Below are 27,374 nucleotides of genomic sequence, written 5' to 3'. Positions count from 1 at the left end.
CTGAGAAACAAATTTTAATTCTTATTTTGAAGCTATACTCATTGAAAACAGGCGAGCGGACATACTTGGCGGAAGCCTATCACTTTAAAATACAACCCAACCCATCGTTATGTAGTTTCCGGGTGCGCCCCGAGATGCTCGGAAATGAATAATGTTGACTAGTTATTGAAACAAGCCGAAATTTTAATTATTAACTAGTATTAGGAATTTGTAAAAGGTAATATCATTTATAAAATTACCGTACGTTATTGGTGAACCTAACAGTGTCTATTTTATGGATAAACTTATGGTTTTTGCTAAAATATAAAATATTAAAAAGTGCCATTTCTTGCTTATCTCTCCTCTTGAAAGATTTAATTTAGGCGATTTAGTGCTTTTAGTCGGGTTTAAGTTCACATTTCAGTTGTTTTAATACCATTTCATTGACAGGCTCATTGTGATTAGGGCATTTTAATTAGTTAATGCACTCCCAGAAGACCATCTCGCTTATCATATTTCTTTACGGATTGGGTCGAAAATTATTATAATAATATTTGAGACCGGTTAATGTATTAAAACTTTATGGCATTTGTGTGCTGCAAAGCAAGGCTCTCATTGGGCCAGTTTTGTTATTCGTTTGCTGTCCAGTTTCCGCGTAATTGGTTCAATAAATATGGTTTTCATAAATGTGTAACCGATTTGCGTATTCGAGAAATTGATCGTGTGGCATTCTTACTCTTTTCAGTTTCCTCAAGATGGGGAACGGCTCTCAGCGGCTTAAAAAACGTTTTAGTTTATCGGCGATGTTAAGCTTGTACACAGCTCTTGTAGGAATAACCCTTCTACCAAATGTTAAAGGGTTTTACGTTCCTGGAGTGGCCCCTGTAGAATTTCATAGAGGTGCAAGGATTGAGGTACGAGCTGTAAAGATGACAAGCACACATACACAGCTGCCTTATGAATACTATTCGCTGCCTTTCTGCCTCCCGAAGAATGGAACCTTCATCTACAAATCAGAAAATTTAGGTGAGTCCAATTTTCGTCCTGGAAATAACTTCTAACATTCTTATTTATGGCGAAAGGTTACGTCTCCCTAAATTCAATAAAACTTAATTAAACACAATTTGTATTTTTTCTGAGTATCTTTCATAGAAATGGAAGTAGTATTCCGGAAAAAAATAATAATTTTTCTCTCATTAACCCCAGAGTTATGTATGCAATCGTAGTTTATTATCAATGAAGATGATGGAGGCACTCAGATACCGTGTAAGTGGAACTGGAAAATATACTTAGCGCGTATTACGTTCTTTAATTAGATAAATCCTTCAATGATTATATCGGCAAAGTTTAATTGATATAAAGTAATTATGGTGTCCTTTGAAATATCTACATAAAATGTAATGATCTTTAAAATATCCACAACATAAGTTTAGTGCTAACTTCATTTGTACAAGTCAATCCAGAGCACTTACTTGCTACACTATATGCATTGTTTTGGCTTCATCTTTTGGAGAATGGGGAGTAATTAACTACCTAATCTTTTACTTCTGTAAATTTCCCAATTGGAACATTTAATTTTTCAAATTTAAATGAAGAGTAAGTTTTAATATCAGTGTATTTACAGACCAGTGGGGAGAGTGTTGGGCTACGAAATAGCCTAGGCCAGGTACTAAGGCCTCTAGGCAACTTCAGCTTGATCTGGGCACCAGAATTTTCTGAAAAATTCATGGCATAAAGAAAAGAACAGCACCAGTAATGCCCTGGCAGTGTATGATTTTCACACTCCTTGTAGTGCTTGGTAAAAGATAAGATCTTACTTTATCTACCAAAGCAACCTTCGGGTTGATTGCTGTGGCTAGGTTTGGTATCAAATTAAAATGTTTCAGGTATTACTATAACCAACATCTTTATGTCAGGTTTGGTTTTATGTGGGCACATTTGTTCTTGGTTTCCTAATGTCTAAACTTTTGGAGGACAAAGATCATACCCTCAAGTATGAAAAACGCTCCAAACTTACCATCCCAAACTGTTATTCCCTTAAGCTAGCCCCAGGAGCATTAAGCAAGATGATAAGAAATGAGCATCAGTGGACTGCTGAGAAAATTATGGATTAGGATAGAGAGACTGGTGCAATTGAAGAAAAACAGCAATCTAGCTAAAAGGGATGTAAAAAACTGCAAGCAAAACGAAGAAATGTGAATAAGAACAGGCAGGAAAACCATGGATTACAGATGAGATGATTGGAAAAATAGATGAGAGAAGGGAATGTAAACACCAGAGTCAAATAGAAGGCAGTGTAAAGAATTAAATAGAAACTAAAAAGGGCAATAGTTTCAATTGGAGGTTTTTGAAATGTGGGTGTGGAGAAGTATGGAAAAGATGAAGGGGATGAGGATGGTGCAGTGACTAACGTACTGGCTTCCCACCCAGAGGGCCCGGGCACGAATCCTGGCTGTAATAGATATTTTTCAGTGGTATCCCGATCCGTACTTGAGGTGTTCTGTTAAGGGCATTTTAATTTAGTATACGCTCTCCTTTCGGATGGGACCTTAAGCTGCAGGGCCCTTGGTGCCTTTTGTTAATAGCAGGCTAATGCTGATGCCGGGCTTCTCTCAACCCTTCATCCTTTCCTGTCCATCTCTACTAATGCAAATAACGCCTCTCCTAAAACTACTACTACTGGAAAAGATGAAATGGACAGTGAGGAAAATGAACATGGTACTGGGTATGGTTGGAGAAGAGAGTGGATTGTAGGGAGGAGTCCAAAGGAGGCAGGAAAGGTTGATGCAAAATGTTTTGGTAGGAGATGGGATGTTGAAGACTGTGATGGAGTGGAGAGCATTGGGTAAGCAAGGAAGGGGTAGGAATCATTTAAATTGTGTAATTGTATAAAGAATAGTTAGAGAACAAAAATTTGCTGACTTACTAGGTAATTTGTAATTTATTTTGTTCTCTATTACAAAAATACATCAATGTCCTTAAGGGCATTTGGATATTGGTGACACAAAATTTCAATATTAAAAATGAAAAAAGAATTTAGTTGCCCAGTTTAATACACTATGTTAGCATTATTTCATTCTGTGCAAGCTCTTATATCCAACATTGTTTCTACTTATTTCTTCTCTTTTTCCCTCATCAAGTTTCTCATACCTCTTATGGCTCATATTTGTACTTCCTATGTTAGGTGAGGTGTTACGTGGTGATCGCATTGTCAACACTCCCTATGAAGTTCGCATGGCTGAAGATGTTGGTTGTCGGCTTTTATGCCACACACCAGAGAGTCCCATTAATTGGAGTGAAGAAGCAGCTTCAAAGGTTATTGGGCGTATTCAGCATGAATATTTTGTCCATCTGTAAGTCATTATATATGTTGTATTTTTTACTTAAATTAATCAACCTAGGTTTTGAACGGATTTGACAAATCTATGAATAATATGTTGAAAGTAATGTATCGTAGATATTTTATTTTAACATTTTTTTAAAATGTTAATTGTAACTCAAAATATCATCGTTATTTCTTGATATTAATTTATATAATATACCAAGTGAATGTGTTTGCCAAAATTAATGATTTGACCTTGTTTGTCTTAGCTTGGTGGACAACCTTCCTTGTGCTACACGTTTGGTTGATGAAGAGACTGGCCAAGTGAGATATGAGCATGGTTATCGTTTAGGAACAGTTGTGGATGGTACCACATACATCAATAACCATCTCAAGTTACGTCTGCAGTATCACACTGAAAATGAGTAAGTAAATATGTTTTCTATGTGTGAATGTCGTTTCAATATAATATTTGTTTTAGATCACATATAATTCCTGCTGGAAATATCTTTGCAGAGATTTCTTTTGACTGGTAAAGAAAATTAAATGAAATTGGTAAATTTTCAATTATAGTCTGATTTAACAAACCTAAAGTTAAAGTAGGCACTAAAGTGGGCCTCACCTTGTACTAAGCCCAATGGCAAGTGAGAATCACGCGTCAGGGTAGGAACGCCCATTCTTTTCTCAGTGATACTAATAAATAAGCTATTTTTCTCTACCAATGTTGCTGCGAAAGACATGGAATGCGATGCCTTTCACTCTAAATCATGCTCTAAGGTGTTCATTATGACAATTTTTTTTCATCACACTTTGATTTTTTAGCCTATAATTCTAAATTTCTTTACAGGGAGACCTACCGAGTTGTTGGATTTGAAGTGGAAGCCTCGAGTATTGACTTGTCTCAGCTGACATTTGATTCAGCATCGGGGACCTGTTCATTTCCAGCATCATCTGTGCTAACATATGGTACCCGAAATGGAGCTGGAGCGAGAGTGGGACAAGTTGTCTCGCCGAGGGGTGGCACTCGTCTCTTTTTCACCTATTCTGTGGAGTGGTCAGCATCTGATGTGAGCTGGGCTTCACGCTGGGACATATACCTTGGGATGTCTGATGCACATATTCATTGGTTTTCAATAGTGAACTCCCTTGTGGTAGTGTTCTTTCTCTCAGGTAAGCATATAGTTAGGGGCAAAGAAGCTTTCCAATACCAAGCTTGATAATATATTTTTGCCAGTACCAAAGTACAGTCCTTAATTTACATTAGTCCTGATGTACGATTTTTTTCAGTATAATATCTATGTCAGCTAGTGATAGTTTTTCGGATAGTTTTTCTTTTAGTACTTGATTTTTAATTCTTTCTAGTTATCATCTATATAATTCATTCTCATTATTTAATTGAGCTATTCTTGTAATTTATTTAATTAATACAGTCTGGTCTTTTATATGATCACTCCATTTGAAAATGTTGCCATTGTATCAGTAACTCTTTTCTACACACTGCATAGTTCCAATTAGAAGCATCAGTATTCAGAAGCAAAGTTTAGAGGGAGAAAGAGTGATATATGAGTTAAAAAAACTCTCATGTGCTTCCTTACTCCTCTTGCCACTGAGAAGAGGAAAATATCATCATAGGAGAATTCGTAAAGCATTTCGTCATTTTCCACTCAGTGTACATGAAGGAAAACATAGCTGTGGCAAGAATTAAGTTTTGCAGCCCTGTCTTTTGGATAAAGTTGTTTATTTTCTAAGCAGCCTTCTAAGACCACTTCATGGTTATTTAACATTGATGTTTTATGCATGTATTGTGATGGTACTCATGCAGCTTAGGAGAGGATGGCAAAGAAGGGGGAAATACCCTATCAAAGATTATGCATTGTAACTTGGCTATACACTGTCATAATTTAATTTTGTCTCTCATTAAGTGTGTATGGTAATGACTTCCCAACTTCCTTTTCCATTGGCACTTCAATTCACTCAACTATCCTCTCTTCCAAGCACTAGTCTCTCCTTCAATAGGCCTCTCTAGGTCCTAAATGTTTATGTCATATGGCATTATGCATTCATACAGAATTTTAGCCGAGAAGATTGTTGTAGCTATTATACATGAATACATCCTGTCCTGTAGCCTGTACATGTATTCATCATAATTTGCTGCTCCCTTTCACTGCTGTTATCGAACTTGATCACCTAACTTGGAATTTCAATATTATAAAGAGTGATGGGAGCTGTTTGAGGATAGTTAATTCTGTTATATGTAGACACCTGTAAAATCCTAAACAAAATTTCCTGTAAATATTAAGCAAACAAATATGCTATGTAAAATCCTTGAAATAGTTGAAATTTAAATGCATAATACATGCTGCTTCCCCTTCACCAGTGTGCAGGTGTATTAACATTTATTTTATGAATAAAAATGTGATGCAACTTCTGTTATCCATGCCTATCCCCTTAGTTTAAGCATAAATTTCATCTTTTTTCCTATCTGATCTTATATTGAATTAAATCAAAGGAGACATTCCAGTGTTTTTTTTGCATCACGGTAAAAACAGAAACTTAGTAATCAGTGCCTTCCGAATCAAAAATTTAGGTGGTCTTGAAAATGTGGTTCCTTTTTAAAACATTTTGATTTACTTCACGCATTTTTACACACACAAACATAAATTGAGGACCTTATGCTATCTGCAAAGAAGCTTACCTGTGTAACCTTCTCCCACCCATGATTCCACGTAGTACAGAAGTTCTTGTCCATGTTTGAATAGCCTGGCTGACACTTAGTAATCTACTACACAGGTGGGTTTACTCTATGTTAGAAAATAAAGAATATTATATTTGGAGAAGGGAGACAACCCTTAGCATTGACACTATCCATGACCATAATGTTTGCAAGAATGGGTAGTAAAGAAAAATTATTATTAATCATCTCTTCTATGTCTCATCATTATGGTGGGAATGAGGAGAAATGATGTGGTCATTGAAATCATAAAAAAGCTAAAAATGAGTACATATCGACAGAGTTAAATATTTAAGAATATTTGTTTGCAAATTAAATTGAAATTAGTTATTTTTTATTTAATAAAATTTCATTATTAGGTGAAAGCTAAAACTACTGACAGTCACAGTCAAATAAATATTTTAAATTGGATTTGGATTAAATTGAAAATATGATAACAGAAAAATTTTAGTCTAGATTCCGCATTCAGTAAAAAAACAAAGCATACAGGTTTTAGAGTTATGTCAATCAAATTTTGAGTTTTGGATCCATTCATAGTTTTTATTCTTGAAATTAATGAAATAACGGGGATGCAGATGAATTAGTGCAAATTGCTCTTCCTTTCCTTTCTTGTGACTAACTCATTCATTTTAAACAAATAGGGTGGAAGAGAACCTGTTCTTGGAAGTATTTCACTTTATCTGGTGCATTGCCTAAATGTACCTGTTGAAAATAACAAAAGATATTGAACTACATATTATGTATACACGTGAGGAAACATAAAATATTGAAAGGCATGCATGTAATATTTATGATATATAGGTGGTGTGCTCAGAGTTGGAGACCATGAGAGAGGCCATAATTTTGAAAAAAAATCCATGGTTGATGTGGGTGCTGTGTGCAAGAGGTGTGGATTTTGCCCACAGTTCACCTCAGGCAAAGTTGATATGGTATCAATGGAAAACTTCCTCTCCAATGAGAACTCTCTCTGCCTACAAATTATTTAAGGTTTATAATATTATTAAAGAAATGTGCTATTATAAGGAAAATATGCTGGTAGAAAAATAGTAACAAATTTTACTACATCACTTATCTTTCAAGTTAGTATTTTTGGTATTTTTCCTATGACTCCAAATTTAATATTTGTCCTGAATATTCTCAATGGCAACTACTATAAATGGTTATATGCCCATAATCTGTGAATTAATAATGTCAAGTTATCCATAGCCTAGTTTCCTTCTCTTGAATTCAGCCTAGTATAATTTTCATGTCTACTATTTTGGTATGTAGTATTACTTAAGTATTTTCCTCAATAGTGTTGCTGTACTATGGCTTCAATGTTCAAGTTGAGTCAATGAAATTCACAGGATTGGTTAATTAGCAACATTTTAAGTTTTATTACACTGTGGTTGACATAGTTTGTTGATGGTACCCGTATTTATCTAAATATGGACATTTATCATTGGTGTTTTTTTTCTTCTATAGGAATCCTAACAATGATAATGGTGAGGACACTTCGAAGAGATATAGCTCGCTATAATCGTGATGGTGGTTATAGTCCTCTAGCATCACAGGATATTGGAGTTGGATTAGAAGAGGCAATAGAAGAAACTGGATGGAAATTAGTACATGGTGATGTTTTTCGACCTCCACGTCATCCTCGACTCTTTTCTTCAGTTGTTGGCAGTGGCATCCAAATTTTTCTGATGGCTTTGGTAACCATATGTGAGTATTATTCTTCTGTGCTCTCAAGTATTGGGATGATCTTAAATGGGTTCCGATCCTCATCTATGGTAAAGTATTCTTAACTGAATGATATATCATTTAAAGTAGAATTATTGCAGTGTAATGGATATTGCACTGGAAGAAATAGAGATTTAATGAAAAGCAATACCATTAAGTAATCCTTGAATGGTGTAATTGAGGTTTGAAACAATGAAGGCAGAAATTGTGTGGCTTAAGGAAATTCTATGAAAAAATAACCACAATTTCTTTTTAATTATTGTTTCAGGATACTCTACTTTGTATTGGACATTTTTAAGATTCAACATTTCATTCTTCTGTACTACCTCACTGAGGCTGAAAAGCTCATTTTATTTGTGTCTTGCCGAGACTGACAGTATATAAAAAATTGTTAAAATATCAAGCTGCCCATTAGTTGCTGGTGGCTGTTTGTTTTTACATACAGCACTGAAGCAATTGCCTTCTTCCCTATTTGAATTAGTTAGTTGTTTGGCCATCTCAATTACTGCTTGAATTGAGATTGACAAGGATAGTATATCCTAATTTATGCCAAAACTGCCTCTTCACCCAAGAGTATCTTGTGCCCCTATTCTGACATGTTATATGCAGACCAGTTAATATTTAACAGTACTTTATTAATAACAGACCAGTCAGTATTTTAAAAAATCTTAAGTATGGTCAACTCTGATCTCAGCAAGCTATATATAGCTTATGGTGAGAAATCAAGTTAGCCCTTAAGTCAGCTCCTGATCATGCCCTCAGTAGGAAGGGCAAAATATTGAGCCCTAGAAAATGCTCACCAGCAAGATGTCACTAAAAATTATTTCGAGATAATATTAATCAATATGAAAACCTTCAGTCGTAGATTATATTTTGCAATTACTAACTTGACTAATATTTGTAAACAGCTCATCTTTAGTATGTTAGCTGCACTGTCGTACTCATGGTTTATTACCATATTCCTGTTGAGCCATAATATCTTAGTATATTGGGGCCTTATTATAAAGTGCAAGGCTTTGATTTCATATCCAGTTATGAGGTCAAGGGTGGCTTCGTAGGCATAGAAATGTATGAAAAAATATTTAGTCATACCAACCAATAATGTTATCTTCTACTCTACATTTTTGTTACCATGTGTAATATGTGCCCTAGCTTTTATAAATGTTTCCATTGGAAAAGTGCATAACATGTAAAGAGATTAAAGGGTCATGTGTTTTAATTTTTTAAATGCATAATTTTGCTGAAAAAGAAATTATTCTGTTGAGTAAAATATATTTATGTTATGTTAATTAAAAAATTAGGATTTTGGATTTTGCCTTAAAGTTGGATTTTTTAATGGCAAACTTTAGCTACCTTCCCTAATCTTTCCTTTTATTTGTGAAGTTGGAAGACGTTTTCCCTAAAATGGCAACACCAAAACTTATGCCATGTTATTTTTAGTGAGTAAGCTTTGGAGTAACTTTGCTTATAATTTATGTATTTGTGTGATGAATGTGTTATTTAATATAATTTATTATAATAATAATATTTTATAATAATGTAAGTCAAAGTGTAACAATGTTACTGGTAGTTCTCATATAATTCCTGTAGTTGCTACAGTTATTAATTGTGACAGAAATATTGAAGGTGTGTCAACTATCTATATTTGATTGTTTTCAGTCTTTGCTATGCTTGGAATGTTATCACCAGCATCTCGAGGTGCCCTCATGACAGCAGCTATATTTCTCTATGTTTCTATGGGTCTAATTGCTGGATATTTTGCTGCCCGTCTGTATCGAACAATGAAAGGAAGGGAATGGAAAAGAGCAGCTTTCCTGGTAAGAAACAGATGCCCTGTTTTGTTTTTCGGCCAGTTTTTATTGATATTTTTGTATAGCAATGGGTTGTTCATTTCATTTTTACATTTATTTGTATTTCATGGAATTTAAAGAAAGTATTTCCTCTCAAGTCTGTCACACAAATCTGATCAAGTCTGCCATTTTCCCAGAGTATGGTTGGTCATATGATGGCATGGCTCTCAATACCCACCCAACTGAAAAATCAGGTGTCAGTTACTATTCCAGTTTTTTTTAAGCAAAATATTTTTCCTTTTTTTTTAATTTTATATTTGGTAATGTTTCCATCCAATTAGGCTTCTGTAAGTTGAATATACAAAAAGGTATAAAAACATTGTGAAACACAATCCAAATGTAACACCATTTACAATTTGAGTAGTCAGGTTATTTTATGTTCTGATTTGAAGAAGTAACTGATGGAGATTGTAATAATGAAATTAATTGGCTATCAATATCATTTATTCGTAAGTAGGTGTGCGAAAAAATACAATTCTGATTCCCTTCAGGCCTCATTAGGATTGCTTTTCCTGTTAATTATATCTAACAGTAAATCTCCTGCATAACACAAAAAGTATAACCCTGTAACTGTTACTACTTGAAAGAATGTCATTTAATGTTGAATAATAATACGAGGTGTGTTCAAAAAGTAAGGTGACTTTTCAAATTTTGCGGGCAACATACATTTGTTTTTTTCCAATCGTACCAATGGAAGAACCCAGTATAATCAAGACTGAAAAAAGCACACTAAGTTCGATCAAATGTCAAGGTTTTGCTCGCTGTTTTCTTTGATCACCATGGCGTAGTGCATCAGGAGTTCTTATCTCAAGGTCATATGGTCAATATGGAGTATTACCTTAAAGTTATGTGCGGTTTACGAGAAGCTATACAAAAAACGTCCAGAATTGTGGAAAAACCATTCATGGCTTTTGCATCATGATAATGCACCTGCTCACTCATTGTTGCTTGTGAGAGATTTTTTTGTCAAAAACAACACCACAATCATGCCTCAGTCACCATATTCACCAGATTTGGCCCCCTGTGACTTTTTCCTGTTCCCAAAACTGAAGAGGCCCATGGAAGGATGGAGATTTGCAATGATTGAGAAGATAAAGACTGCATCGCAGGAAGAGCTCAAGACTATACCAAAGTGGGCTTATCAGAATTGCTTTGAGGATTGGAAAAAGTGTTGGCAAAAGTGTATTTTATCTGGGCGGGAATACTTAGAAGGGGACAACTTGAATATTGAAGAATAAATAAATATTTTTTTGTAAAAGTATAATGCCACCTTACTTTTTGAACACATCTTGTATAAGCCATATCCATCACCTTAGACCGAAGTCAAATTAAAAGTAATGGAAAAGTTCCATATCAGAACTGAATGAGCAATGTTAATCAATTACATTTCATATTAGGATGAAAAAATTGTAAAAAATGTTCAGAGAATTCATTTTTTACGAGACCAATTAAGAATATCTTACAATGCGACAATTTCAGAGTATAATGCAATAAATTAAGAGAGTAATGCAATAATTTCAGAGTGACCAGGATGCCTGGTGAAGACAAATGATTTTTACCCTCTGAAATTTTTGCATTGTAATGCGTTTATAGCCGGATGACCTGTCAAAAAGTTACCATTGCGGCATCTACCGCAGTTTCTTGGAATTTTAGAATATCTTTTTCTTATGTCTACAAATTTTGGAATAATGAGTGGTGATTACAAATGAATCCTCAAGTGGCTTCTTGAATGTTAATGGAAATACTTGGAAGTTTTAAAGTTTAATAAAGTGTCTTAGGTTAATAAATTAGACCTTCCTTCCCCTACAGCGTTGATATTTTCATGGGACTCTGTGCCAGAAATCCATTATGGAAAATGGCAGCATTTAGCAAAACATCAGAATTTTTTGGGTTGGAAATAATGAATGAGGATAAACTTTCCTGGTATGCATGAAGGAAAGTTGTAGCTTTTGTTGGCAGTCATCTAATTTGTTTTCATGCTTTTTAATTTAATTTTAAGCTTTCATTCTATGGCTTACATTTGGTCATATCATGACCAACCTATCATTTCTGTTTTAGTGTAAAAACAATCCACCAATTTCACATAATCGAAATCTAATGATCACGCTTCTTGAAAGAACCGCCATAATTTATCTCATTCCTTTGGTACTAAGATTCTTGAAAAACAGAAATGCCTAGTTAAAAATTGAAGTAGAAAGAATGAACTGGAGCAGTTCATGTATTTGGGCAGTATCATTTTGGAATATGGACATATAATTTGATCCTTGGCTATCATAATGAAATAACTCTGACAATTTGATAGGAAGCCATTTCAGTGAGCATTTTATCTTTTTTTTTCCTAACAAGTCATTATTTACTTGCTTTGACAGACTGCAACACTTTATCCTGGAATCGTGTTTGGAACTTGCTTCTTCCTCAATTTCTTCATTTGGGGGAAGCATTCGAGTGGTGCTGTTCCATTCCCAACAATGGTTGCTCTTCTCTGCTTGTGGTTTGGAATCTCCTTACCTCTTGTCTTCCTTGGATTCTATTTTGGGTTTCGGAAGCAGCCATTCAGGCATCCTGTCCGTACAAATCAAATTCCAAGGCAGGTTCCTCCTCAGATCTGGTACATGCATCCAGTTCTATGGTAAGTTTAATTTTTTAGAATCTAATTTGCCTGAAAGTTCAAAGTGTATAAAATTCAGTGCTTGAATACAATTCACCTCCTGTTTATTTTCCTTTGCCATATAAAACATGAAAAAATGTGATTAACCTGTCAAATGCAGGCTCTCTAATTCTTGAATTTCCTGCATTAGAACCCTATTCTCCTGTATGATAGGTTCATTTTTTTTAAGGGTCTCCTTACATTCATGAAAATGTCATATATGTACCCTCAAAGCCTGGGACCGAATTAATCTTCTCACTAATTTATTAAAGTTGAATTGTACCCTTAATACCCATCCCTTAGTTGAAATGCCACTCCTTAGCTATATACTTAAAATTTTACAATAGTTTAAATCTAAAATTTAAGTTTAATTCTTAAATACCTAATTGTACAAATACATGTATTTGTCCTGGATATATGTCCTTCCAGTGTATTTTGTCCTGTATTTATGATTTGAAAATGCCGATTCATAATGTCCCTAGCAAAACCAATAAACTTCTGTAAGAACCTTGAAGGTGGTGTGGGTTTTGGTTGCCCTTAAGGTGAACAGAGTGGCTGTATGGTGGAGGGGAAGGACCTCCATGCTCCTTTGATCAATGGCCATCCAGTTCTCAGTATTTATGTTATGTGGTTCATTCCTAAGCTCTTACAAAACAAAAGAATGTCAAGCCTTCTTAGAATATTGACATTTAGGTTTTTATCCCTGGTGTCTTTACGGCCCCTCAGCCAAGTTTATTCCACATCTAGGATGTATTCAATGCATGCTTGGGGGATTTATTCTCACCAGGAAAGAGTATAGAGGTGTTGTAGTAGATCTGACCATAAATTGACAATTGACATAAATAATATTGATCTTGCCCAGCTATTTTTACTTGGGAAGCTCCCTTAGATCCAAAGGCTAGTCCACTTTATATGATTTTATGTCATCCATAAATTGACAGCACCAAGAATGTGTACCATGTATAAGATTCTGTTAATATTTAGGATATTTCAATCGTCTAATCGTCTATGGCCATTGTGGCAGCATGTAATTTGGTACTTTTTTCAATATTGATTTTTTTACTATTATAATGTGCATCACAATGAGTTTTAATTAAAGACTGAGTAATATAATTATTTAGCAATGAGTGAAATGGGTAGCTTCTAAAACCAAATTTCACTGTATTTTGATTTCTTTTCAGTACATTGATGGCAGGAGTACTTCCATTTGGAGCTGTATTCATAGAACTCTTCTTTGTTTTCACGGCCATATGGGAGGACCAGTTTTACTATTTGTTTGGATTTTTGTTTTTAGTATTCATCATCCTTGTCATATCCTGTTCTCAAATCTCTATAGTGATGGTTTATTTCCAATTATGTGGTGAGGTAAGTATTTATTTCATTTATTTGACATTTTTGCTCTAGCATATAGCAGTTTTTGTGACATTATTGGCATTAATTTGTAGTTCAAGATTGTGATTCATTAATTCATAGTTTAGTATTAATCTAAATTGCATAAGGAGCTTCAATTTATTTATTCACTAACTTGAGGTTTATTCAGCTTTATTGCGCAGTAAAATCTTGATCCTACATATTTTGGGAACTGGAAAATTCATATTGATTTTTTTTTAATTTTGGTATTCCATCAAAACGTATACATGGGTTTTTATGGAATATCCAACTCTCCGGTAATAATTGCATCAATATACATATCATTAAGTATAGCGGTTAAGCATTTTCAAAGTGACACTTTTGCTTATCACAGTCACAATGATTTCTTATCACACAATTTAGATAAGCATATGGCCCATAACCATATCTTTTAAATTAGGTCATTTGATTAGTATAATTCAAAAAAATTTTTCTGTAATAGTCAATTCATTATGTTTTTAATAAAATTGGATAATGGCCCTAGAAATACACTTGGAGATCTGCAAAATTTTCATGTATCACCACTTGTTCTCCAAACAAAATTAGTAAAAAATTATGTTTCTATGACAATCATAAAAATTGAGGTGGTTTTCTATTACTCTCTTCTTCTTGATGTAGAATGTCCCATTTTACAGAAAATCAAATTTTTACGGAGTCTCTTTTCTATATAGTACTCACTCTCTTAAACCTTGTTATATTTAGTTCAAGAGGCTTACAGATTTGGTCTTCAAAATACTATGGTTTGAAATAAACTTCTAAAAGTCCACATTGGACTTTATTTAGGAAGGAAGCACATGCTGCTGTGAGTATTTAGTAAAAAAAGATACAAAAATAAATACCTATCCATGGGAATGAATCTGTAAACTGTTTAAGACTTCCATTCACTGGCCTAGGCCCACAAAATGGTCATGTCTAATTTTTTTCTTCTCCTATTATGCTCATTTAGTTTCTATTGAAATGGGACTAATGGATCAATCTACTTTCTGTACTTTTGAGATTGTTGCATTACCAGTGAATATTTGAAAAAAATAAATTGTCTATTACTGTTTTTGTTATGATATCCTTCAGTGTGAGAAATCCACTCATACATTGGGTACAAGTCATCAATTACCCATTTGTTAAGTTTTACAGTGTTTTGGACATAAAGTTGATCTTAGAGTTTTTTTTTACCATGAGTTGTGATCATATTACCATAAGTCATAATGGGAATGAATGAATTGCATACTTATTATGAAATTTTTTTACAGGATTATCACTGGTGGTGGAGGAGTTTTGTCGTGTCTGGAGGATCCGCTGTGTACGTCTTTGCTTATTCTGTTTTCTACTTTGCAACCAAGCTTGAGATTTCAGAATTTATTCCCACTCTGCTGTATTTTGGTTACACAACACTAATGGCTCTGACATTTTGGCTTCTGACTGGTACAATTGGTTTCTTTGCTGCATATGCATTCGTGAGGAAGATTTATGCTGCAGTCAAAATAGATTGAGGCATTAAAGGTAGGATGTTCATTTTGATTTCAAGGACAAACCCTGTGGTTTTTTTCATCAAAACGTTTATTGTTTTTTACACATCATAGTTCACGTTGTGTTGAACACTCATGGCTTGGGATCACTCAGCACAATCAGTAAACAGCTATATGAAAGCTGTTGTGACCATTTCATCATCTAGTAGTGTCATAGGATTGATTTTTAGTGTGTGTTAAGTTTTATAAGTCCCAGAAAGTTTACCCTGAAATCCCTTTTAGCACATTAAGAAAATTATGAAATACCAGTGAAGTGTCTAAGATTTAACAATTTTTCATTACAAGGACGTACTTATAGACAACTATGGGCTTTTATGTTCATCATGTTTCCATAATCCGTGGAGTGAGAAACCACAGTGTTGTGAATGCAATCCTCTTATATAGAAGATCAAATGTAGGTGATGAAATAATGTGAACTTACTAACATTGTGTGATATTGTGATTTATGTGTGAAATTGAGTAACAGTTGGACAAATAGTGCGTTTGAGTGAATTTTGCGTGTGTAAATAGATTATTGTATGTATTGGATTTACCTAATTCTATGTTACAGTTCATAGCTTTAAATCTTTCGCAAGATATATAAACATGCGTACAGTTGGGTATGTTAAGCCTACTATCCACCTGAATTCTGTGACTTATGTGATAAGGTTGCCCATTAATCATATTTTATAATCATCACCTTTGTATATTTTGTTTATGCCACAAAGAAGCATCACATTAGCATTCCCATGTTATTAATCCATTCCACAAATACCCATATTCAATGTTAACTGGACCAAAGTCCATATTTTCATGTTTGGAAAAAATTGAGATCCTTTGAAACACTATGTTGCCTTGTATATTACTGAACAATCTACAAAGTGTACTTTAAATTTGTAAATGAATAACTACTTCTGAAAGTGTTTGAAACCACCGCTTTAGCAAAGTGATTCCATTGCATTTAATGATTTTTGGTAAACCTGGGTGCCATGGCTTGTATTATATTTATCTGCAATATTGTTGGATGTCTTTTTTAATTCACCTGATGTAATTAATGACTGTGTGAATCATGAGTGCAGTGGTGAAATTATTTAAATTCTCGAAGACCTTACAAATAATTGTGCTATTTAAATTATAAATAACTTACTCTCACTGTTTGCAGTTTCTTTACTTACTATAGCCATAATTGTTAATCAATCCAATTTCCCATACATGATATGAATATTCTAAATGTATTCTTTGTCCATAAATCACCAATTTATTTATTTTTAATCCATTTGGAAAATCGTATGCAATCCATTTGAAGGACATAAGTCAAGTGCAAAATCGTGTATTGATGGTTAGTGAATTTCCAACAGTGGACTATTTGTTTTCACTATGTAAGTAGACATATTTAAGGCTATGTCGAGTATTTGTCATTTTCATCAAATTTCCTGTATTCTTAGCCTCAAGTGCACTTGAAATAATGGCATTGATGAAGCAGGGATTTATTTTGTTAATTTTCAATGAAATTAACGTAGCAAATCCAAGATTTTATTCTTACTCTTATGCCAGTGGTGGACTTTTAACAAAAGAATGATGGATTAATGGTGCAGAATACATGTCCTAATCCCAAGAAGCATATTATATGTGCAATTATATGAGATTGTAAAATTGCTACCATGACAACAACTACACAACTTTGTCTGAATTATAGTAATTAATTTCTTTTAGGACACATTTAAAGAATTAATGATAACCTCTGACTGCTTCAAAACTCTAAATTCACATCATATTTGTTTATGAGATATTCATGAATGGGTGTTACATTGCTTTTCATCACTCATCATGAATACATGAACTAAGGTGGCACATTGACTCATGCAGTCACAATCCAACCTCCTTGATCATGCCCTTTTTCATTTGGCATCTCTGTTCTTCTGTTGGTTATCATCACATCTTGGTAGTACAATATATGGCTTTTCCTTTAAAGAACAATGAATGCATACCACTGCCAAAAAATTCTTTTATAATGCTAATTTAACATTGAAAGTTTAATTGCAAGAATTTAAATGTTGAACATAAAATAGTATAGAATCACCATTGTATGATTAGTTTTCATGAGTTAAATAATTAATGATTTGTGGATTACATCTAAATAAGATATTATACTTCGGTCAGGCCACTTAACTTAGCATCGCCAATGCTTTTGCATCACTACTGGTTGTCGGTGGAAGTCTAGTAACATGTGCAATATTCACAAATCAGGCAATGTATTAATGATAGGGAATCTAACATGAATGTTGTTCTCTGCTTTGAAATGCCATTTTCCATTGGACATAAAAAATTTTAAATGTGATATTTGCTGTCACAAGTCCTTCAATCCAAACTCTTTGACAGTAGTCTTCCATTCTCTATTCACTGCTAAATTCTCTTACAACGTAAGGGTGGCCAACAGCTCACCTGTATAGGCCACTGCAAGCTCCTTTCCATTACCCAATGGCTTATGAATTATAGAAGATTTGTTATTAGTTTTTAGTGTAACGTATAGAATCCAAGAAATGAGAGTGAAAAAGGCCTCTATAAACATTTGCGGAACCAAGTCGTACGAGGGTTCAAGAAGGCGAAGGGAGAATGGATAGAAAGCTGCTGTGAGGAAATTAATGACAGCATGAAAAAGGTAAATAGTGAGATGGTGTATAAACTAGTGAACATGCAATTCGGGGAAAGAAAAACAAAATCATAAAAAATCCAAGCCGCAAAATGCAATGCAATAATGAAAAAATCCAGATAGAAGATGATGACATTGGGAATAGATGTAAAGAATACATTGAAGTGCTCTATCAAGCTCCCAAATCACTAGAAGATGGCTTAATTTAAGATGAAAGCCTGATATGTAAAGACGATCAGGGTCCACAGATATTAAGGAGCAAATTCGAGAGAGCCATGGCAGACCTGAGGAAGATCAAGGCTCCAGGAGTTGACAAAATAAACTGAGAAATAATCAAGGCACTCAGGGTCAAAGCCAAGGATATCCCCTTTGGAATAATCAAAGATAGCACAAAGATACCAGAAGACTTTGAGAAAAGTATAATGATTGCAATACCGAAGAAACCGAAAACAGATATATTCAAAGATCACAGAACATTGAGCCTGGTGACTCAAGCATCAAATATCCTTGCTTGGATAATTAGCCGAAGAATAGAAGAAAGCCTCTCAGAAAACCAGTTCGGACTCAGGAAAAACCCAAGGAGCAAGAGAGGCAATTCTCAGCCTGAGAATTCTGGCCAAAAAAATGAAACACGTAAATAAACCATTATATGTGGCATCTGTGGACTTGGAGAAAGCCTTCGACAACGTCGAATGGAACAAGATGTTCAAGCTACTAGAAGCGCTTGGATTGAACTACAATGAATGAAGAATTATCCATAACCTCTACAAGAATCAGGTTAAAACAATTCAAATGAAAAATGGAATAAAAATAGAAGCCAAAATAAACAAAGGAGTCAACCTCTCAATAGCAATATTCAATGCATACCTTGAAGAGGCAATAAAAGAATACAAGAATTGGGTATCAAAGGAGTCAGGGTAAATGGAGAAGAAATCACATTACTCCGGTTTGCAGATGACACTGCAGTAGTGGTGGAAATGCGAGAGGACCTGCAAGCAACTCCTAAGTGCTATGGGTCAAGTACTGGGGGAATATAACATGAACGTCAACAAGGAGGAAACTAAAATCCTTGGGTGTGGAAGAGAGAAGCTGAATGCAGATATCACTATTCGAGGGGTGAAACTAGAGCAAGTGGAATCCATATACCTGGGCAGCAGCATAACATGGGATGGAAGAAGTTCGACCGACATCAAGCTAAGAGTGCATTCATGAAGAAGAGGCAATTACTATGTTTAAAGAACCTGAGACTGGAAGCAATTTGTCAAGACTTTCATGTGGGGCATGGCGCTCTATGCCTCCGAGACTTGGAACATTGGAAAAGTGGACCAGGGAAGAATAGAAGCCTTTGAAGCATGGTGTTGGAGGAGAATGCTGAAGATTAAATGGATAGACAAAGTTATGAACGAGGAAGTATATAGAAGAGCAGAAGAGGATAGGACAATATGGAGAACTTTACAGCCAAGAAGAAATAGATGGATTGGACACACATTGAAGTACAATGGATTGATTAGGAATATAATAAAAGAAAAATAGAAGGGAAGATTCCACGAGGAATACCAAGAGACATGTAAATAGGACAAATTAAGAAGGATTGAGGGCATTGACATTAAATAGAGTAGAATGGAGGGCTGCAGTAAACCAATCCTAGGATTGAAATACTGATGATGATTTTAATGTAGTCTAAAGAATGAATTGGTGGACAAGAATGGGAATTTATCTTCAATATCTCAGGTGCCCATGTATATCTATGTAAACCTAGCCAAAAATATTTTTTATGGCTATTGCAAAGCTGATTTGAAACATTCCTTAATCTTAGTATGAAATCAGATGTCAATAATTTACTTGGTGCAGCAAGGCCAATCTTCTACACAAGCCAAGTTTCTCTTAATGAGGGTGATTGATGGTTCAAAAGCCATTCCATTACCTTTTTCCCCTCCCCTCCATCACTACCTCTCACAGTCGCCCACCTCTTCAGTTGCTAGGGCAGACAGATAATCACACAGCACCAGGAGTCGTAGTCAAGTGTGATATGGTATGAAACCATTTTTCCATGTGTGATCTCTCCCTATTAGTTGACCTAATTCAGAAAGGAGAGAGGTTTCTCTAATCACAATGACTAGTGGAATGACGCTCCAATTCCTCATTTGAGGCCCGGCTTTTTTTCATGAGGAATCTGATGTATAGTTTTTCAAATTGAATTATCATCTATACTTAGATGCATTCATCTTCAAACCAACCAAAATAGTCTCAGGAAAAAAGATATAAAAAACCATAAACACAGTAATCAACCCAAAGGTCGGTTTAGTAGGTGATGGTAGAGATCACCCAGTACTAAGCCCTATACTGCGTGTGAAAATTCACACATCAGGGTAGGGGGGCCAGTTCCTTTCCCTGTGCCAGTTATGGTTTCCCAGGAAGACCTGGTACCTGAAAAATTACCTTAGCTTGGGTGGAGCTGCAGGTGCCCAGAGTGCCTTGCCCGGGAATAGAACCCGGGACCCTCTGGTCAGCAGTCCAATGCTCTACCCACTGGACTACCGCGACCCACAAAAAAGATATATGACATCCAAAATGCAATAAATAACTTGAGTAGTAAGTAGATGTATGTATTGTTCTTAGTATTTGCATTTCCACCTGAAATAACTCAACATTTTTCAAAGGCATGGTGAGAAAACACCAATGGAAAAGTCTAAGAGACAAGCTATTAACATCAGACCCTGTATCAAATATATTGCAAACATAGGAAATGAAAACATTGATTCAAGAATACAGCAAAAACCAGAGAAAAGGTACTGAATCTGGATAGATAATAAAGAACATAAAGCATTATTTAATTACTGCAAAATCTGAGATGGGAACTCCTGATAATATGAAAGCTCATTCTTTGTCTCAAGATGACAAACCAGTGAAGTATGGGATATCCTTCCAACCATTGGCAGCTTTGCCTTTGAAATGGCTGCTCTGCAGACAATTTACCCTTGGTTGCTTTTGTTGAAAGAATGTTTCCATTTTTGTCAGCTTCACCCAGGGGATAAATTTCTGTCATTGCGATTGCGAGGACATGGACCCCAAATAAGCTATTGAAAGTGAGAGGATCAGATGAATAGCAAGATGCTTGCTATGCATCTGATCTTGATGTTTGACTATAACTTAAAGAGCTTTAGTGATATTTTTTCAGGTCTGGGGACTTCCTTTTTACTTATTATTTCAATTTGGTAAACTTAAATTACTAATTACCCAAAAAAGGTATTACTTATTCATCATGCAGACCTTACACTGAATTATTTACCAAGGGCCTGAAAGAGATTACACTTTCTTGAAGAGCTTGATATCTCATCCATATTTCTCTGTATCCTATACCTTTTTCATTGCCTCTTGTCATGTCCCTCTTTTTGCATTTTAAAGGCACATGCGCATACTCCAGTAGTCCCATAGTTTCATTCATTCAAAAGTAGGTCTAGTAATCATACCTTCAGGTACTTTTTTGTATGTAAGTCACCGTAATTTCATGCATCATCATCTGCTGGTGAATGGGTACAAAATGGGCTGGTAAATACAAATAGATGAAAGGGATATGGATGGACATTCAAGAACAATTGGACATAATAACTTGTGTGTGTAAGAAGGTACCCACCATCAATGACCACCTTTTCCCTTTCCACTACACCCTCCTAGACATTCTGCATCTACTCCCTAACAGAATCCAGGGAATCCACTATTGATTTTCTCCCTTCATCTCAGTTACTAGCAACTGCATGCTTACCCTCCTCCTGTCCGCTCTCCTACATCAATGTCCTACCCGTTCCCCTCTCCGCTCGACCTCACCTCTGGATGATACTAAAATGTGTGTAACCCATCTTGTACCACTAATCTAGATGATTTTTGCATAGTGAAACTAGTTGATAACAACAAATCTATTCTGTGGAAATGCAAAGTCTTGGGTGTCAGTATCATTATAATTTAAGTCCACTGAAGGCTGGCCTCGCTAAGTGTTAACTGCCAAATTATTCTTTTAAGTAACTAATGAAGGAGCATTACTATCATACTTAATGCAGGTATCAGCCATCATGAATAATTCAATGAGGAGGGCCTCTCTGGTTCATAAATTAATCCTATTAAAAAAAGTAAGTACCTTAATTCTTTCTTGTTCACTTTCTTTCACCAATTAATCACCTGAAATATGTATTTCTACATTGTACTACATCTACAGAGATGTTCTTTATAACAAATTATGAGGTCCCCTAAAGAGTAAGGTTCTGAGGCAAAATCCATGTGCCCCCTTTATCGTGGCTTAGGTGGCATAACAAGGGCAACTCATTTACTTAAGGATTGGATTGATAATTAAAAATCTCCATATGCTATATTAATTACAGAAATGTAAAATAGGTGTTACATGCTATGTGGATAATAGGTCTAAGCGTTACCTAGATAGTTAACGCTACAAGGTTATGGCGCAACTGCCCTTGCTTCACTTACAAAGAAATGTCAAAATAAAAGTCAGCATGTGTAAATCAATAAAGCCTGAACAATTTCTCGATTATTTCCTTTGAGTGTTTGACAACTACTATCATTCTTCAAAAATGGCTCAGGTTGCTGAGTGGACGCTAATCAAATATTGTAGAATTTGGAAATCTTTGGTAAAAAATCTCAATCTTTTGAACGGAAAACATATTCAATGAAAAAAAAATAAGAAAGTTCATTCAATTTTCTTTCCTAAGGCCATACGCTTAGATTTTGTAAACCATTATTTCTAATTTAATTTTGAAAAGTAAACAATGCCTGCAAGTGATAAAAATGAACTTTACATGCACTTCTTACAAAAATTAATTTGAATGAACAGGAGTCAAACCTGAAAATTAAGATGTGCAAAATTAGCATATGATAAGAAGAATAGTGACATTAAATAATGTTCAATATTTGAAAGTTGTTCAACTATTATTAAGAAAACAATTGCTGAAAAACATTGTGGTTTTAGGCTTATCTTTCATATTGGATAGGATTAGCTTATAAGAATTCAATTACAAGACACTAGTCATGATGCTGATTTTAAAAATAAAAATTTCAATCAGTCTCTACTGTTCTACAGATACTTTTACAGTGTGTCATAACTTCCAAGGCAACAATGTTATATGCTGAGAATATAACGAGCAATTTTTTTGACAAATTTTAGTTTACCATTTAAAAGACTATATGTAAATCAAATACATCAGAGGACTTATATTTTATAATTTCTCTCGAATTCCCTACAATATAAATTAATATATCAGGAATTGCATATTTTCTTTTTTTACATATCTTGAGACAATTATATCATTATCTTTGGGCAGATATGAATTTGGTGTGAGAAGTGAACGCAAAAATATCAATTTTTACAAGCAACACCAACTCAATTGGCTTGGACTTCCATATAGCAAAAATATGGGGCATATATATGAACAACATCATAAATTTCAGAGAGTTAATATAGTGGTATGTATATTCATTGACAAGCAGAGGCCCTTTACGTAATTCTTAGTTCAAGTAAACCATGATTATCATTGTAAATAAAATATTTTTATTTTTTTAAAATTTCTCTCAGTAATATAACTGTTTACTGACCAAGCTTACTGTGAATGTTGTCCCTTAAAGAGACAAACTAAACTGTACATGCAAGCTTTATATTGGACTAGTAAATCCTTGCCATTTAATTCATGTTATAAAATATACCAAAATTTAATACTGGATTTACATATTTACAATATTTCATACAAAATTGTTCTCTATGTGTCTTATCCAATTCAAAACACTGATCACCTTCTTTTATATGATTCTATGATTCATCAACAATTAAAATCTAGGTAACTTGAGCTCTACAGCCTCATAAAATAAGAAATTTAAAGAAAATAGGAGATTTTCTTTAAATTTGTCAGCAACAATTAATAATGTGAACATACCAAGGCAGTATTTTAATACAAATGACACCCTCACAACCACTTTTCCATATTTTGATTAGTTAAACATAAAAGCATTTCTTGTACACCAAACATAGTCAAACTTTAATTCCATAATTTTCAAGATATGTCTGTTTAAATACATGCAACCACAAAAAATAGTAAGAATACAAAGATAAGTTCAACTGATTTGTTTGACTGTTAGGCAACTTTAGAGATCTAATTTAATAAATAAACTTTTTCTAATATTTCCATATTCTTTTGAACTTCCACAACAAACATAAACTAGACCAATTCAAACATTACTTTCCACTTGCTTAAATTTCTTCAGTTCATATTTCATATGGAAAAAATACACCTCATCCAATATCCATCTTCGTTCCAATTGATGAGCTAGCTGTCAAGGAAAATATATCAGTGGTAGTGGATACTAATTTTTTTGTAAATACATATTATCTCTTAATTTATAACTCTGTTAAGTTTTCGTGCCACAGTTACTTTTACTCTTAAAACCAGGAGGATTCTTTTCATTGGTCTCACTCTTTGGCCCTAAGCCCTGACGTAAGCCTTGAGTAATGCTCTCTTTAGCCCCCTGAATCCCACTACGAACAGACTCCTTCTTTTCTCTGTAGCTTTCAACCATAGACTCTCTCTTTTCACGATAACTTTCAACCATGGAGTCTTTTTTCTCACGATAACTCTCAACCACCGACTCCTTTTTCTCCGCATACATTTCTTTAAGCTTCTCCTTGGGTGGTATTGGTTTAATGTATCCCCACTGCTTGAGATAGTTGATGGATATAGTTGTGCCACCTGAAACAAAAGCATTCATTTCTCAAAGCTACAAGCAATTTACTATTAGGATGTTATTACTATCCAATGAGAATCATTTTCACATTCATTAAAATAATTAATATTTAACAAAGCTAAATTTCATAATGTGTGGTTTTTTAAGATAAAATTTAACATTTTTCGAGGACTTTTAAACCGGGCCTTGCTAATGAGCTATATAAATATTTACATGCATATGGCCCACATACATTGAATGGGCATTATTAAATTAGAGAATGTAGAAGAGCTGTAACGACAGAGTAAATTAAAATTTTAAAAAATTGTTATTACCAAGAGTTACTGTGTAACGAGCTGGTGTGGCAATCTTGTACATGGCATATGCCACAGCAAGGTGGCCAGCACTGGAATCTTTCAAAGGTGAAGTAATTTTTTCACTAAATCCCATGCTTGTGAGAATGGCAGCAACATCTACTCCACTATGGAAGTTGCAGAAGTAAAAATTACTCGGGGATTTATAAACACAAAAATACAATTTTTTTCATCTAGTTTCAAATATAACTCGAAATAACACATGTCAAATTAAACAGAATTTCGTCAAATTATTTCTCTGGCTTAACTTTCAAATGCTTTTTACTCCAACAATTTTTTACTGTGATTGCTTGATACCTCGTATATTTTCAGTCAACATGGTGGTTTCAACAATCAAAAACTGTGTCCTGTCAAGTATTCAGTTGACATGAAAATCCATCACTAAGTTCATAGTGTGTTTCAAACTCTAAGACTTCAGCACAAAACAAAGATAATGAACGCATTTTTAAAATAGAGCTTACTCTTGAGGTTTGTTGCACATCCAAACTAATTTTGAACAACATTTTCAATTTATGAATCATACTCTTTATCTGCCATATCGGATGTTGGAGTGAAAGAGCTATGATTTGAGAAAATTAATTCAAGCAGGAAAGTTTCATTTGAGGAAATCATCATTAGATAATATGTTTTGGGATAAAAAAGAATTTTCGCATCTCTTTTTGGAGGCTTCAATTAGACTTAGTTCCCCAGTTTAAAGACCCATTCTTCATTATTTTTATGGTGTTTTCAGTAGCTATACTTCATGAGTACTATGGATCTCCATTTCAGAGATGTTGTTTTGTGGGGGAGTATACAGAATATTTGATCAGAATATGAAAATTAACTACGACTGAAATGACAATCTGTACTTCGGTTTCCTATGACGACTGTAGTATAACCACTGCTACAAATTAAATATATAGTCTCAACTCTAAGGCATAACTGGCTATTTACCAGATAAGTCCATATTTACATGAACTGACACATTCAACCAAACTACAAAACTATAAACAAGGAAGTAGAAATATTACTATGGTGAATTAAGTCACCTTTTAGCAATGTAGTAGAAGCCTCCGTACCAGATGATAGATGTTGCTACATGCACAGGTACTAAGACATACCAGTAGTCTCGGTACATTTGCTTAAACCTCTGCAATAAAGATATTTTTTTCTCTTCAACTCCTTCATTTTTGAGATCATCTCTCTTATCCGACTGAGTAGAGAAGTAAAACTTTTGAGAGCCGAACGACTTTTGAAGAGGCAAGGAAAATGACGATTGCTTAAAGTTACCTGTAAATGAAACTGTTATTACTTGAAACTGAAATACAATTTGCTTATATTATGGAAACTGTACATTCTTATTTTAGGGCGAGGTAATTTGTACATTATCGGAATATATATCTTGAATATTCGGAATTTTAAAGAATGAACCAAACTTGAATAGATCTTAAAACTTCAATTCTTTTCAGTTGTAGTTCATAGTCATATAAGGTTTTTTTTCAGTTAATTCCAGTGATACGGTCACGAACTAAGACATGATGTCACACTAGCTTGTTGTTGCAAATATATTTAACTATAATACAAGACCGCTCCAAATTAATATTATGGATGATGTACTTCATTTTGTAACTTGTTACAGGATTATTTTACTTCCAATAGAAAAATAAATTTCTTACTTAGAGAGAGATTCCTATGGTATTTATTTCTGTAGTAACATATTGAACGAGCAGCTCCTACGCTAGGGTATTGACGAAAATTAACTATATTCTGTCTGAGGTAAATATTGGCATGCCATCCCAGCTGCAGAGAACAATATAATCTCATCTGTGCAGCTTGAAATAACGCGATGGTTTTTTAATGAATAAACTGTACTTCCGCTATTTATGAATGATATTCTCCATCCTGATAAGAATAACGAGAGCACGTACAAAACTGGAGACGATCCCTTCTTAAAGATTTCAACGTTCACAATATTTAACCCAAAAAACACCTGAATCACAATTTTCTTGAGCGCATACACAGATTCTACGATTTGCTTGTCGTTAAGTAAAATCAAAAACATGCTTTTGATTAAATTGTTTTTAGAACTCCAACCAAAGATTGTTTGCACCAATTATTTCATAATTAAAATACTGTGGAGGCTAATCTTCGATAAACAGGTAACTCCTAATATTTGGTTTCAGCGGAGGAATTGATTCATTTCAATTTTCAACTGTTTTAAAAATACATGGGAAATTTAAAAGTAATAAACTAGTGTGCTGGTTGAAGCAACTTAAAATCAAGACATTAATGCCACTTTTCATATTACTGATGCATTTTATTTCAAATTGCACCAAAGTTTCTGAATACCTGTTTGATACCCAAGGGACAGTTTATAGTGTTCACAGTGTTCCCGCAAAATCATAACGGCTATGTCGGCCGAAGTAGCTTACTGATCAGTGAGTGTAAATTGTGGTAATTATCTGCTGATGGATGACCTCTCAACTAAACC

General features: G+C 34.4%; 2 protein-coding genes across 2 annotated transcripts; one reads left to right on the top strand and one right to left on the bottom strand.

The window, feature by feature from the left end:
• The first annotated feature begins 119 nt into the window (after positions 1 to 119).
• TM9SF4 (transmembrane 9 superfamily protein member 4) lies at positions 120 to 16,315 on the top strand. The gene is made up of 10 exons (XM_071594636.1): positions 120 to 217; positions 725 to 1,005; positions 3,164 to 3,332; positions 3,571 to 3,726; positions 4,149 to 4,471; positions 7,497 to 7,736; positions 9,414 to 9,571; positions 11,974 to 12,233; positions 13,433 to 13,616; positions 14,909 to 16,315. Exons 2-10 carry the CDS (start codon positions 735 to 737, stop codon positions 15,146 to 15,148), a joined length of 2,001 nt encoding a protein of 666 aa, XP_071450737.1. The 5' UTR covers positions 120 to 217; positions 725 to 734; the 3' UTR covers positions 15,149 to 16,315.
• Positions 16,316 to 22,853: 6,538 nt separating this feature from the next.
• On the bottom strand, positions 22,854 to 26,954 carry LOC139696026 (uncharacterized protein C18orf19 homolog A). Its single transcript, XM_071594640.1, has 4 exons — positions 26,560 to 26,954; positions 25,933 to 26,173; positions 24,866 to 25,011; positions 22,854 to 24,556 (listed from the first exon to the last, which is right to left on the bottom strand). The coding sequence occupies exons 1-4, from the start codon at positions 26,705 to 26,707 to the stop codon at positions 24,219 to 24,221; spliced, it is 873 nt and encodes a 290-aa protein (XP_071450741.1). The 5' UTR covers positions 26,708 to 26,954; the 3' UTR covers positions 22,854 to 24,218.
• Between the last annotated feature and the right edge of the window lie 420 nt (positions 26,955 to 27,374).

This window comes from Hetaerina americana, unplaced genomic scaffold, assembly GCF_022747635.1.
Source record: "Hetaerina americana unplaced genomic scaffold, ioHetAmer1.1.p SCAF_65, whole genome shotgun sequence".
NCBI lineage: Eukaryota > Metazoa > Arthropoda > Insecta > Odonata > Calopterygidae > Hetaerina > Hetaerina americana.
The sequence above is the reverse complement of the archived record's forward strand: the minus strand, read 5'-3'. Positions and strand labels throughout refer to the sequence as shown.

Coding starts and splice junctions, on each gene's coding strand:
- TM9SF4 (XM_071594636.1), top strand. CDS start 735: ATGGGGAACGGCTCTCAGCGGCTTAAAAAACGTTTTAGTTTATCGGCG. Junction 3,333..3,570: donor CATGAATATTTTGTCCATCT/GTAAGTCATTAT, acceptor TGTTTGTCTTAG/CTTGGTGGACAACCTTCCTT. Junction 13,617..14,908: donor ATTTCCAATTATGTGGTGAG/GTAAGTATTTAT, acceptor ATTTTTTTACAG/GATTATCACTGGTGGTGGAG.
- LOC139696026 (XM_071594640.1), bottom strand. CDS start 26,707: ATGAGATTATATTGTTCTCTGCAGCTGGGATGGCATGCCAATATTTAC. Junction 25,012..25,932: donor TTCTACTACATTGCTAAAAG/GTGACTTAATTC, acceptor CAACTTCCATAG/TGGAGTAGATGTTGCTGCCA. Junction 24,557..24,865: donor TCGTTACACAGTAACTCTTG/GTAATAACAATT, acceptor CTTTTGTTTCAG/GTGGCACAACTATATCCATC.